This window comes from Mustela putorius, unplaced genomic scaffold (assembly GCF_011764305.1).
Source record: "Mustela putorius furo isolate JIRA1106 unplaced genomic scaffold, ASM1176430v1.1 tig00000765_pilon_pilon_pilon, whole genome shotgun sequence".
Taxonomy (NCBI): Eukaryota; Metazoa; Chordata; class Mammalia; order Carnivora; family Mustelidae; genus Mustela; species Mustela putorius.
The window spans coordinates 28,727-41,790 of record NW_025421470.1 but is presented as its reverse complement, the minus strand read 5'-3'; the positions used below and the strand labels follow the sequence as shown (position 1 = coordinate 41,790).

Below are 13,064 nucleotides of genomic sequence, written 5' to 3'. Positions count from 1 at the left end.
AAAAACTATAAGGTGCTGATGAAAGAGGTCACAGAAAACCCGAATAAATGGAGAGATACAGTGTTCATGGACTGGAAGACAAATTGGTAATGATGTTCATACACTGGTCTGTAGACAGAACACAGTTCCAGTCAGGGTCGGTGCAGGGTTGTTTGGTCTGTGTAGACGACCTCATTGTAAACTTTATTTGGAAAGTACAGAAACTAGAATAGTTGGTACAATTTTTTAAATTTTAATTTAAAAAATTTTTTAAAAAAATATTTATTTATTTGACAGAGAGAAATCACAAGTAGATGGAGAGGCAGGCAGAGAGAGACAGAGGGAAGCAGGCTCCCCGCTGAGCAGAGAGCCCGATGCGGGACTCGATCCCAGGACCCTGAGATCATGACCTGAGCCGAAGGCAGATGCTCAACCCACCGAGCCCCCCAGGCGGATACAATTTTTAAAAGAAGAATAAAATCTGAAGGATTACGTGCCTGACTTTAAAACTTAGTGTAAAGCTGTGTGGTAAAAACAGTGCGGTACTGGTGACAGGACAGACACATGGGTCGATGGCTAAAGTAGAGACATCGATCCCTAAAAACATGGTTAACTGATCTTTTAACAGGGGAGCAGGATCAGTTTAATGGAGAAAAGATAGTCTTTTCATTGGAAGATACTGGCACAGTTAGCTGGCCATCCACATGTGAAAAAGAAAAGAAAAGAGAAAAAGAACTTCATTTTTAAGCCTCAGATGTTCTTCCAAAAAATTCAAGATTGATTCTAGATCTAATAGCATAGACTGTAAAACTATAAAACTTTAAAAGGAAATCTTGGGAGAAAATTGTCATGGGTTAGGCAAAGAGTTTTTGGTTGATTCTTAAGTATGATCCATTAAAGGAAAAGTGCATATGCCAGACTTTACCAGAATTAAAAATGTCTGCTCTGTAAAAGAAAATGAAAAAACATGGTAAGAGTGGGAGAAAGTATTTGCAAATCACATATTTAATATGTGTCCTGAATACACAAACAGCTCTCAAAATTCAACAGGAAGAAAGTAAACAACCTAAGTGGAAAATGTGCAAAAGATGTGAACAGAGAGTTTGCCAGAGTATACAGATGTCTGAGAAGGGAGTGTGTGAAAAGACAGGAAGCAGAGCAGTCACCAGGGGACACAGACTGAGGCTGTACGCGGTGCCACCACACGCCTGCCGGGGTGGCTGCAGTTTCTGTGATTCCGAGTGCTGTGGGCCACCGAGGCTCCCGGCACTGACGCAGCCACTCTGGGGCCATTGGGCAGTGTTCTCTGGAGGTGCCGGTGCACTTGCTGTGTGACTCGGTGATTCCAGTTCTGGGTACTGACACGGAAACGCCGGCTGTGCCCACACACAAACCTGTACGTGCTTACACTGCTCCAGTTAAAATTGCCAAAAAGCTGGAAACAACCCAAATGTCCGCCGGCAGGTGACTGGATGCGTGTCTGGGGTACATCTGCACCAGGGCTGCTGCTGGGCGATGAAGGATGAGCGGCTGGTACTCGGATGCCAGGGAGCTGGTGGCATCAGTAAGGGTAATGGAACCAGTGTGATACCGTAACGAGGAAAGACGTAGGACAGGATGGAAAGCACAAGACAGAAGCTATTAGTGTAGAAAACAGTTGTTCCATTTGTGTGACATTCTCCAAAAGAGCTGCGGGGAGGCCGCTGAGCGGTTTCCAGACGTCGGGGGTGGTGGGAGGAGGGTTTTGGGGTCATGCAGCTGTTCTGTGCACCGAGTGTGGTTACACAGATCCATACGAGGGTCATGCAGCTGTTCTGTGTCCCGAGTGTGGTTACACAGATCCATACAAGGGTTAAAATCGGTAGACTGGCTGATTGACCATAGATAGTTTAATAAAATAGAATCAAAAATTATCTGTATATGGTTTTCACCTGCGTGCATGTCTGTGTACGTGAAGAAAAGTCCTTGGGATAAAGTGCCAAGCGAGCAGTGGTTCCTTGGGTCCTGGGTTTACTCATGACTTTTGTTTAGGTTTGTGCTTTTCTGACTTTTCTGAATGTTTCCATACTGAACATCCACTACTTCTGAAATGAAAACCGCCTGAAATTATTTGAGAAAAAACCCTTAGTGGCTTCCCTTTAGCTGCAGAACGAAGTGCCTCTAGCCTTCCCTGCACGCTCCCCGCACGCTCCCCGCACACTCCTTGCACACTGGCAGCACACTCCTGGCACCGTCCCCTCTTGCTCCCCGCACGCTCCCTGCACTCCCTGGTTCTGACACAAAGGCTGGCTTCCTGCCGCTGCTGTCTCAGGCTGAGGCATCGCTCCCGCCTGTCCGGGGAGCTCTGAGGGCGTCGGGAGCTGTCAGGCTGCTCTTACGACTTAAGTACCATGTGAACCTCCGCAGCGCGTCTGCTTTTAATGTCTCGTGTTTTTAGGAGGTGATTTCAGTGAACTTACAGGATTGTGAAAATTCTGAGAGTACCCCAGGCCAAGTTTACCCAGTCTGACAGTGAAAACGCTGCGGCCTTTTGGGGCTGTTAGAAACGGGGTAGCAGCTGGCGTGGGGTGGCGGGGGACGGGGGACGGGGTGAAGTTGTCTCCTGACCGGCGGCCGCCTGGCTGTAGACTCAGTCTCACGGGGGCTGGTGGGACTCTGGCTGAGGCCGTGGTAAGGGTCAGCGCCACCGCTGCTGTGGGTACAGGTCGGCCCCCAGATAACGGGTCCCAGACGCAGCCTCCGCCGCTGTGTGCCCTGTGTGTCTCCCTCCTGTGCAGTTTGAGTTCATGATCGAGTCGATCCTGTACGCCCGGGACGCGTGGCTGAAGGAGGGCGGGGTCATCTGGCCGACCACGGCCGCGCTGCACCTGGTGCCCTGCAGCGCCGACCGGGACTACCGCAGCAAGGTGCTCTTCTGGGACAACGCCTACGAGTTCAACCTCAGTGCCCTCAAGTGAGTGCGGCGGGCCGTGTGCCGGCTGTTCTGCTGCGCGGGCTGGGGAGACCCCGAGTGTGGAGCCCGCCACGGCGCTGGGGGGGTTCACGCCAGGCCAGAGAACTTGGCAGGCCGACCCTCGAGCCTTTACGCCGGTAGCAGATGTGACGGGAGTGAGCAAGGCTCAAATACGGCGGGAAAATGTGATCACGGCTACAGATGAGGCCTTTACCGGTGCATGGTCTGCTAACACACAATATGTGCTCCTACTAAGAGCTGTTCAGTTTTAAAGGATCAGAACAGGGTATTTGTGAAGTCATCCCTGGCAGTTTGCAGAGGAAGCGACGTCCCACAGTGCGCGCTTTCCTCCTTGTAGACACGGACGCACTTGCACCGCTGAACTCGGTTGTAATCTAAGATGATTGGTGGATGAGCCCTTCATGTTCCCACTGTTGCCGCTCGTTAGAGGATGGTGACAGAAGCTGGTGTGCCTTGGTTGTCCGGGGGTGCCAGCGTCAGCCCTGGGAAGTAGGGGGCCCCACGGCTCAGTACTGCAGGACGTCTCACGTACGCCGTGAGGGCGTGGTGAGCATGGACGTCTGCTGGGTGCAGAGGGAGGGAGGCTCTGGGCCCTTTTGGCCTTTATTAAGCAACTCAGAAAAAGAGACGATAATGCCAAGGGAAGACGCCTTCCCCAGTTAACATGCTGGACCACTGCACTCTCAACCCAAACCCCACAGAGGATGGGGAGGACAGGTCCCCGGCAGAGCCGGCCCCTCATTCATCGAGGGCCAGGTGTGAGGTCTAAGCTGGGGACCCAGTGATGAAGGCAGAGTGGTCCTGAGCCAGGAAAGGACAGAGCAGAGGCACAGGATGGGCCCGCACAGTGTGTGTGGGAGACCTGGGGCGTGAGGGGCACAGGCGGCAGAGCGCTCTGGGCCACGGATGAGCCGCTTGAAACTTCTTTCCTTCTCTCATACTGTGCACTGAAATTTAATTTCCCATGGATTTAAGAGTTTTGTGTTAAACTCTGATGCATCTGCATCAGCTCTCGGAATCGGTGGGGGCCCATGTGTCAGGTTTTGGATGGAAAGAAAGTGGCCAGAAAGAAGGAAAGCGCCGCTGGACTTGAGTCTGTACAAACGGACAGCCTCCGCGAGTCGGCAGCTGAACACGGTTTAAAAGGCAGCCGCGGCTTGGAGGGAGGTGCCAGCTGGCAGACCCTAGAGTGAGTCAGCAAAAGCTGAGTGTCCAGTGAAATTATAGCCCAGTCACAGGAATAAGCAAGTCACAAAAACTAAATAAAGTCACCAATAAATATTTGAAAGAAATCCCAGCATCATTAGTGATTGAAACGCAAATTAAAGGCCATTTTTGCCAACCGGATGGACAAAGATCACATTAAAACGGCAGTTGGTGCTGCCTGAGCTGTAGGTGAGATGAGGGAGACGCACCCGTGTGCCCAGAGCTGTGGGTGCGGGGGACATCCGCCCCCTTCCCCGTCGGTCCCGCCACGGCGTGCTCCTGAACACACAGCACGGGGAACAGACGGTCCCGTAGAGCGTGGTGGATGGCTGTACACCCGTCCGATGGATTAGGACATGGTGACACCGGGGGGGGGCACAGACCACATACGCAGAATGCCTTCTGCTTGCATAAAAACACACAACTAGAGCTCCAGGGGGAAAATGACTGTAGCAGAGTGCCGAGGCAAGGGCATGGGAGACTCAGGGTTTTTCTTTGGACTTTTCTGTATTTTCCCAATTCTTTATATGTGCATAATTATTTTTATCAGAAAAATATTTTTTAAAACGTGGCCATATCGTGGCGTCATTAAAATGTTGACTTTTAATTGTTATTTTAGAAGTTAGTGCTGTGCTCAATTTTTGAACCATTTCCCGTGGTAAGTGGCAAGCACCATGTTCCGCAGTGGGGTCAGGCGCAGTGACGAGGGACGGTGCGGGGGCTCAGCCCGTGTGCGGGGACCCCTCCTGAGAGTCGGGCTGATGCGGGTCAGAGAGGGTCACCTAGAGCAGGAGTGTCCCATTTACTGTGGATATCTTACTGTCCCGTACTCACCCTTCTCGTGCCGTGAGAGGACGTGTCCATGGGATGAGGTTGGGTCGGGCGAGGGAGCCGCGCTGGGCTCCCACGGATGCTGTCCACGACTCAGGAGGAGGGCGGTGGGATGGGTCCGGGCGCTGCCTGCCAGGGACGGTTGGTTTCCAGGAGCTCAGGCCCTGCGCAGAGGGTGGAGCTGGGAGACGCTCGCACTGCGGTCTCGCCAGGCCGCCTGTGGGGACCTCCAGCCCGTCTCCGTGTCCTTGTGCCGCAGGCCGTGGCTTGGAACTCCTGCGGATGCTGGAGAGAAGCCGCAGTGCTGGGGTCGTGCGTGCGTGCGTGTGTGTGTCAGAGCCCGAGACGTCGGTCCGCGCCTCTGAGCAATGCCTTTGACTTTTTCCCTAGATCTTTAGCAATTAAGGAGTTTTTTTCGAAGCCCAAGTATAACCACATTTTGAAACCAGAAGACTGTCTCTCGGAGCCATGCACCATATTACAGCTGGACATGAGGACTGTGCAGATCGCAGACCTGGAGGTGAGACCAGACGCGCTTCCCTCTCGTGTTGTGAGCGGCGCCCGTGCACCGAGACTTCTCTGCGGATGTCATGAGCCTTGCTTTGATTTTCCCAGAGTCTTTGCTTCTTTATATTTGATTTTGTATTTTATATTTTTAAGTTATTTTCTTTACCGCTGGCCTCTTCAACATCATCCGTTCTTTTCAGATTTATGTTTAATATTTTCAGCGTCTTTGGATTCTAATACATCGTATCCAGTTTCTTCAAGGACTGAGTTAAAATTGTTTTCACTACGGTTGAGGACAGAAGTCTTAATTCTTACTTGTACTTCCCCCTGTTGCCACGAGGTGGCGCGTGTGGCCGCGGGACCTCATTGGAGGGGGTGCGGGGAGGTGCAGGAGCAGCGAGCGAGTGTGGGGGTCCCGGGCAGCCCTGCGGGGTTCCGACGGGCAGAACAACGTGGAGACTGAACTCTTTTTTTTATTTTAAGATTTTTAAATTTATTTGTCAGAGACAGAGAGGGGGAGAGCGCGAGCACAGGCAGACAGAGAGGCAGGCAGAGGCAGAGGGAGAAGCAGGCTCCCCGCGGAGCAAGGATCCCGATGCGGGACTCGATCCCAGGACGCTGGGATCATGACCTGAGCCGAAGGCAGCCGCTCAACCCACTGAGCCACCCAGGTGCCCCGAGACTGAACTCTTGACTCTGTACGTAGTTTTGCAGAATAGAGACCGGCCTGGAGCTTCATTTATGCAAAGAATTGAGAGGAAATTCGGTTCCACTCCTGTCTGGGCGGATGAGGCCCAGATTGCTTGAAACCTTTTCCCATTATCTGCAGCATTTGGATTTATGATGCCAGTTTTAGTAGTTTCAGGAGGAGGAAATTTTACGTGGTGTTGAGGTGTTCAGCTAAACCAGCAAGTCCTGTTGCCGTTGCTGAACTAGACGGTTCTGAGGGCAGGGCAGGGCGGTGGGATCCGTGGGGCGGGCCCGGGTGGACAGTTGCTAGTTCTTGCTCGGGGGGACCCTCGTGGCCCAGTCCTGCGCTTACAGAACCCGTGTCCCCTTCTTACCGTCCGCTTGAACAGACGATGAAAGGCGAGCTGCACTTCGAGATCAGGAAAGCCGGCGCGCTGCACGGGTTCACGGCCTGGTTCAGCGTGCGGTTCCAGAGTCTGGAGGAGGACGAGCCCCAGCTGGTGTTGAGCACAGGCCCCTTCCACCCGTGAGTGTGCGTCTCCCGCGGGGGCCCCACCAGCAGCCCCGGGAGGAGCTGATGCGGCTGGCCTTCCTTCCGGTGGTCAGCCCTCTGGCCGAGCCCCAGTGGTCCTGGGAGCCTCGGAGCAGGGAGTGCAGGCCCTGGGTGGGCAAGTCCAGGCAGGGCCCCACCCGTCCCCGCGCTGGGCTCTCCTGGGCTGCCCTCTGACCCCTGCATGACTAGGAGAAGCAGACTTGGTCTTGGCCCTGGAGGCTGCTTTAGTGTCCTGTGGTCTCATAGAGCTCTACGGGCTTTCCACTCCAGCTGTCCAGGGGAAGGTCAGTGCTTCTTGAGACAAATTTCTTAAAAAGAGATTTTATTTATTTACTTGTCAGAGAAAGCACAAGCAGGGGGAGCGACAGCCAGAGGGAGGAAGCTGGCTCCCCGCTGGGCCAGGGAGCCCGATGTGGGCCTCGATCCCAGGACCGTGGGATCATGACCTGAGCTGAAGGCAGAGGCTTCGCATACTGAGCCCCCCCAGGTGCCCCTTGAGACAACTTTTCATGCAGTAATGTGATGCCGCTCACTTGCTCGACACACTGGGAAGCTTCCGTGGTCGACAGCAGCCCCCATGGGGATGCTGCCTCCCTCTGACGCCTTTGTTGTCCTGTTCGGTAACTGGTCTGGACCAGTGAGGGTTGCGGCAACACCCAGTTAGATGCCAGCTATGGCAGTGGGCCCAGGAGGACCCCAGATGCCCTTCTGGAAAGTGGGGGCAGAGGTGAGGGGCTGTGTGCCCTGTGTCCTGTGGAGGAGGCGGGGCTGGGCTCTGGCCAGCTTTCCGTCCAGGTCCCGCGAGCACAGATGCGAGGTGAGGGTAGGACCATGGCAGACACCCAGGGGATGGTCATGTGCCGGGGTGGTCTCCCCCAGAGTGTCCACACACAGGTGGTGTGGGCTTGCAGGGTGCAGACACGGGACGGGCGCTCTGTGAGGGTGGAGAGAGACCCTCCCAGTGGTTGGGGCAGGAGGAAGGGGGGGCCGGTGAGCGGGACCATGGGCTGCATGTCAGGTGTGGGGCAGAGGCGGCAGTGGGTGGTCGGGCCAAGCTGTCCGAGCCAGTAAGACCTGAGGAGCTCGGGAGTGTGACTGTATCTCCCGGATGTTACGTCTGTCCCGCTCACCTTCCCCCGGGCTTGCACGGGAACGAAGACTTGTTGGGCCGCAGAAACGGGGACTCCAGCACGGGCGGCTCAGGAACCGAGCAGGGGACTTTGGGAGGTATGGGTCTGTGGCAAGGAGCGAGGGGCCTGGGCCCGGCCGTGTGTGCTCTGAGCCACCAGTGCCAGCTGCCCTCCCCTGCCCGGAATCCGTGCCGTGTCCAGGAGCTGCCGCTGCCCTGGGTCGTAACTCAGTCCCTGTCCCCACAGAGGCCGTCCGGGTTGTCAGGCTGGGGTGTGTCTGTCCTGCGGGGAAGCCTAGAGGGTCCGGCTCCAGCGCAGTGACCCCTGCCCCGTGCCTTGCAGAACCACCCACTGGAAGCAGGTGCTCTTCATGATGGACGAGCCTGTCTCTGTCGTCCCCGGGGACGTGGTCACGGGCTCAGTTGTGTTGCAGAGAAACCCGGTGTGGAGGAGGCACATGTCCGTGGCGCTGAGCTGGTCTGTCACTTCCACGCAAGACCCCACGTCACAGAAAGTGAGATACTTAGCTGTAAAGTCAGGGGCGGGGGCGCTGGTCCTGGGAGACGGGTCTGGGGTGATCACGGTGGCCAGCCCTTGACCAGCCAAGACACGGCCTTGTCCACTGCATTATTTTTCTGATCCTCCTGATGGGAAGAGGATGCTTTTATGTGCAGAACAGGAAATAGAGGGCAAGAGGGTGAGCCTGACGGCAGAGCCCGGCCCGGCCAAGGTCCACCCTTCCTGTGGCCAGGAGGCCCCATGGAGAGCTGGGGAGGCTGGGGGCGGAGGCGGGGCCGGTGGCGTGTGGCGTAGGGGTGTGCTGTGGGTCGTCTGACCATGGCGGTGGTTGGAGGGTGGTGGAGCCATCCTGCCCACCGTGACGCTGTGGCCCGCAGGGCCCTGGGGCTTGGAGTCTCACAGAGGCTGCTGCGCCGGGGACACTCATGGGTTAGTGTAGAGCAGGAAAGAAAATCAGATGGTTTGTATGCTTTAATACCTCTTTTGTACTTTGTTTATGCTGATTTCTTGTTAAAAGTTTTATCGTGTCTTCAGGAAAATTTCTGCACCTGAATGTCGTTCTTTGGACGACATTCAGTTATTAGGAAACGCTGCACGTTATCGTCCTGCAGTGACAGCTGATTTGATGGCTTTGTCGCGCTGTCTCTGCCAGGGCGGAGAGAAGGTCTTTCCCATCTGGAGATGACAGCGGACGCTCTGTGGGGAGCGGGGAGCTGACACTGCGGGAAGGAGCCCTGGGGCAGGAGCCCCCGTGCTCACCGCCTGACCCGTGACAGCACCCGCCTCTGCGGGCTTGGTCCCGTCGTCAGAGTCACCTGCGACCACGCCGGGCTCGGCGGGAAGTCCCTCACCACCGTCACTGCCTGTGTCCGTCCTCTAGAAGTAGCTGTGTTTGCAGGTGTCCACCAGTGGTGTCCACAGTGCTGGCTTGTGGGTGAGTTGGTGGCACAGTGTCCCTAGCTAGGTCTAGTTCTAAGCTCGTAGGACACACACGCATCACCCTTGTCGTCCTGTGAAAGTGACTGTTCACGCATCGTGTGTCGTGGTGTCCTAGACCCCCCTCGCCATGCAGGAGGTGGGGCTGTCCCAGGCCGTGCGGGCCCCGGAGCTGGCCGTGCATGCGACGGGACTCTGCATGGGTAGTACAGTCGTAGAGACGTCTTCCAGATCCGTTCTGTGTCGGCACATCGCACGTGTCCAATAAATATTTTTAAATAAATGATGTTGGCGTGTAAACCATTGCTGTGCGCACGCTTTGTTTACAAGCATGGGGTCATGCTATATGCGTTGCTTCGGAACCTTTCTCCTCTGATAGAAACTTCCGTGCCTGGGGGGACAGGTCCACAGTTTCTTGTATTGTTTAGGGACTGGGTCAGGGTCAGGGCCAGGGTTCAGGTCAGGTCCAGGATTAGGCTTAGGGTCAGAGTCAGGGTTCAGTTAGGTTCCAGTTTAGAGTCAGGGTCAGAGTTAGGTTCAGGGTCAGGGTTAGGGTCAGGGTTAGGGCTTGGGGATAGGGTTTGGGTTAGTGTTAGGGTTGGGGTTAGGGTAGGGTTAGACAGGGTTAGGGTTAGTGTAGGGCTTAGGGTTAGATTGAGAGAAAGGGTTAGGTTTCGGGTCAGGGTCCATGTTAGGGTCAAGGTCAGGGTTAGGGTTAGGGTCAGCGTCATCGGTGTTACGGTCAGGGTTAGGGTCAGGCTCACCGTCAGCGTCAAGGTCAGTGTTAGGGCGAGGGTTTGTTTCTTGGTTAGGGTCAGGGTCACCTTCAGGGTATGGTTAGGTTTAGGCTCAGGCTCACAGTCAGGGTCCTGGTCAGGGTTAGGTTGTTAGTGTTAGGGTTCTGGTTTGGGTTCAGGTTTACGATTTGAGGTTAGGGTCTGGGTTCGCGTTGAGATTCAGTGAGGGTTATGGTTTAGGGTTCGGGTTCCGGTTCAGATTCGGCTTAGTATTAGTGTTCTGGGTCAGGGTAGGATTAGGCCCTGCATGGTGGCTCGGGGCTGGTCCATCTGTCCTCCCAGTGCTGACCTTCCTTGTCCTAGGCCCTCTGTCATCCTGGATCCTCTCTACGTCCTCCTTAAACTATTATGAATGTCCCCAGGAGCAGGGTGGCAGGAGTGGGGTCTCAGGGGGGCTGCCTCGATCCTGTGCCTCAGACAACACTGAGAAAGGAGCCCCAGGACATTGTGTCAGGAGGACGGGGATGAGGATCCCCTCCATCTCCTTGGGCACGAACACTGTTCCATTCCCTGCTGTCTCACCACTGCTGTGCCCAATACTACTGAAAACACATCCGTGGCCAATCGAGCCAGAGTTTCTGGGGGTGAGTCCCAGGCTGAGCCCTCCTAGGTGATAGGTGGGCCTGTGGCCTGGGATGGGTGCCGCTCACTGTTGTCTCAGACAGGGGTGCCTGTCCGCCTTCTCTCCAGGGGCCCTGCATCGGACCTCTGCTTCCTCACGTTCTCCCCAGGGCTGCTGGTCCCCAGACCAGACACCTGCCAGTCTGAGGGTGACCAGCACTGCCTCCCCAGGGTTTCCTTTGCCTGAGTCCTTCCCCGGGAGCTCCTGCATCTCCTGACACATACTCCCTGTGTGCCTCTCCTCCCCCTTGAACTTGCACGAGTCTAGTCTATGTCTCTGTCTCTGTCCCTGTGGGACCCAGAGACTTGGAGCATGGAGTGGAGCAGACCCATGGGAGACCTTTCTCTGGCCTAGGGTTGTGAGCGATGCTTTTGCGCTCCGCGGTGTGTCTTCCAGCTTTCTGCATTTCCCTGGTTTCTGTGTGGGCCACAGGAGGAAACAGCCGTGTCCTGTCTGGGGCCCGACTGTGGTGTCCCAGCAGGAACAGGGGCCTTGGCCCCGAGATTGTGCCCAGAATTCCTAAAGGGGTCCCTAGGATGACATCTCCTCTGTAATCCATTGGGCATCTCAACAACCAAGAAGGGAAATTCTATGTCAAACAGAGAGAAGAAACAAAAACCAAACCTAACCAAACCCCAAACAAGGGCCCTTTGAAAATAGGTGCAGACACAAAGGCACCTATTGAGGGATTCCACTTCCAGAAACCTCCAGAACACGTGCAGGAACAGAAAGAGAAAGCAGCTTAGGGCTTGCGAGGGGCCAGGCTGGGGGGAACAATGGGCAGGAGGGCTTGGGCTCAGGGTCTCCTCCTTTGGGGAAGGAGGTATCCTGCAACGATGCTCTGGGGCGTGGTGGCACAGCGTTGGGAATGCACTTCATGCTCATGACGTGTTCCAGGGAAAACAAGAACTTTTATTTAAAATAAATAATACACGGCATAGAGGAGATGGACGGCGGCGAGAACGGTGACTCCATACAGGAGAGGAAGAACACAAGGAGGGGGGATGAAACATTCTGGGGGGATGTCGGGGTCAGGGGATGGAACTGACGGCATTTTTCTGGGAAGATCTCCCCGCAGAGCTGTGGGCTCTGGATGCGGGTCTGGGAGGCCCGCAGGAGAAGGTGTTGGGGCAGGGGTTGGGCTAGGGGCGGGGACAGGGTCAGCAGTAGTGGCCGGTGCAGGATCCAGAGCAGGAGCTGGGTCAGAGGCAGGAACAGGAGCCCAGGCAAGGGCAGGGAAAGGAGCAGGAGCAAAGGAGAGGGACTGGGTCTGGGGCGGGAACAGGGGCCTAGGCAGGGCCAGGGGAAGGGGCAGTGGTCCTGGCAGGGCCAGGGGAAGGGATGGCGGCAGTTGAAGGGGAAGACGCAGGGACAGGGCCTGGGTCTGGGGCAGGAACAGGGAAAGTGGAGGCCTTCCTGGCAGGGGCAGGGGCAGGGGCAGGGGCAGACGCAGGGGCAGGGGCAGGGGAAGGGGCAGGAGCAGGAGCAGGAGCAGGAGCAGGAGCAGGAACGGAGGCAAGTGCCTTGGTGATGACTGGTGCAGGGTCAAGGGCAGGAGCTGGGTCTGGGGCAGGAACAGGGGCACCGGCAGGGAAAGAGGAGACCTTCCTGGCAGGGGCAGGGGCAGGAGCAGGGGCAGGGGCAGGGGCAAGAACAGGGTTAGGATTTGGGTCTGCGGCAGGTGTAGGGGCAGGTGCAGGGGCAGGACCTGGGTCTGGGGCACGTGCCGGGGCAGGTGCAGGGGCAGTGGCCGTGTCAGGGACAGGAGACGGGATAGGAGCAGGGGAATGGGCAGGGGCAGGAGCTGGGGCAAGGGCTGGGGTGATGGCCTGGGCCAGGTCAAGGGCAGGCAGGAGCTGGTCTGGGGCGGGAACAGGGGCCTAGGCAGGGCCAGGGGAAGGGGCAGTGGTCCTGGCAGGGCCAGGGGAAGGGATGGCGGCAGTTGAAGGGGAAGACGCAGGGACAGGGCCTGGGTCTGGGGCAGGAACAGGGAAAGTGGAGGCCTTCCTGGCAGGGGCAGGGGCAGGGGCAGGAGCAGGGCAAGACCAGGGCTAGGACCTGGGTCTGGGTCAGGTGCAGGGGCAGTGGCCCTGGCAGGGAAAAAGAGAAGGGACAGGGGCAGGGGCAGACGCAGGGGCAGGGGCAGGGGAAGGGGCAGGAGCAGGAGCAGGGCAGCAGGAGCAGGAGCAGGAACGGAGGCAAGTGCCTTGGTGATGACTGGTGCAGGGTCAAGGGCAGGAGCTGGGTCTGGGGCAGGAACAGGGGCCCCGGCAGGGAAAGAGGAGGCCTTCCTGGCAGGGGCAGGGGCAGGGGCAGGGGC

The 13,064-nt window shown here is 56.6% G+C and overlaps 1 protein-coding gene across 2 annotated transcripts in view; it reads left to right on the top strand.

Annotated features, from left to right (window-relative positions):
* The window catches only part of PRMT2 (protein arginine methyltransferase 2), a 32,165-nt gene extending 22,540 nt beyond the window's left edge, over positions 1-9,625 (top strand). For both annotated transcript variants that reach the window (XM_004780258.3, XM_045084271.1), the window contains exons 7-11: positions 2,757-2,932; positions 5,381-5,510; positions 6,577-6,713; positions 8,213-8,384; positions 9,042-9,625. In XM_004780258.3, coding sequence (XP_004780315.2) covers positions 2,757-2,932; positions 5,381-5,510; positions 6,577-6,713; positions 8,213-8,384; positions 9,042-9,074 — 648 coding nt within the window. In that variant the 3' untranslated portion in view covers positions 9,075-9,625. The remainder of the gene's footprint in view (positions 1-2,756; positions 2,933-5,380; positions 5,511-6,576; positions 6,714-8,212; positions 8,385-9,041) is intronic.
* Positions 9,626-13,064: the final 3,439 nt, after the last annotated feature.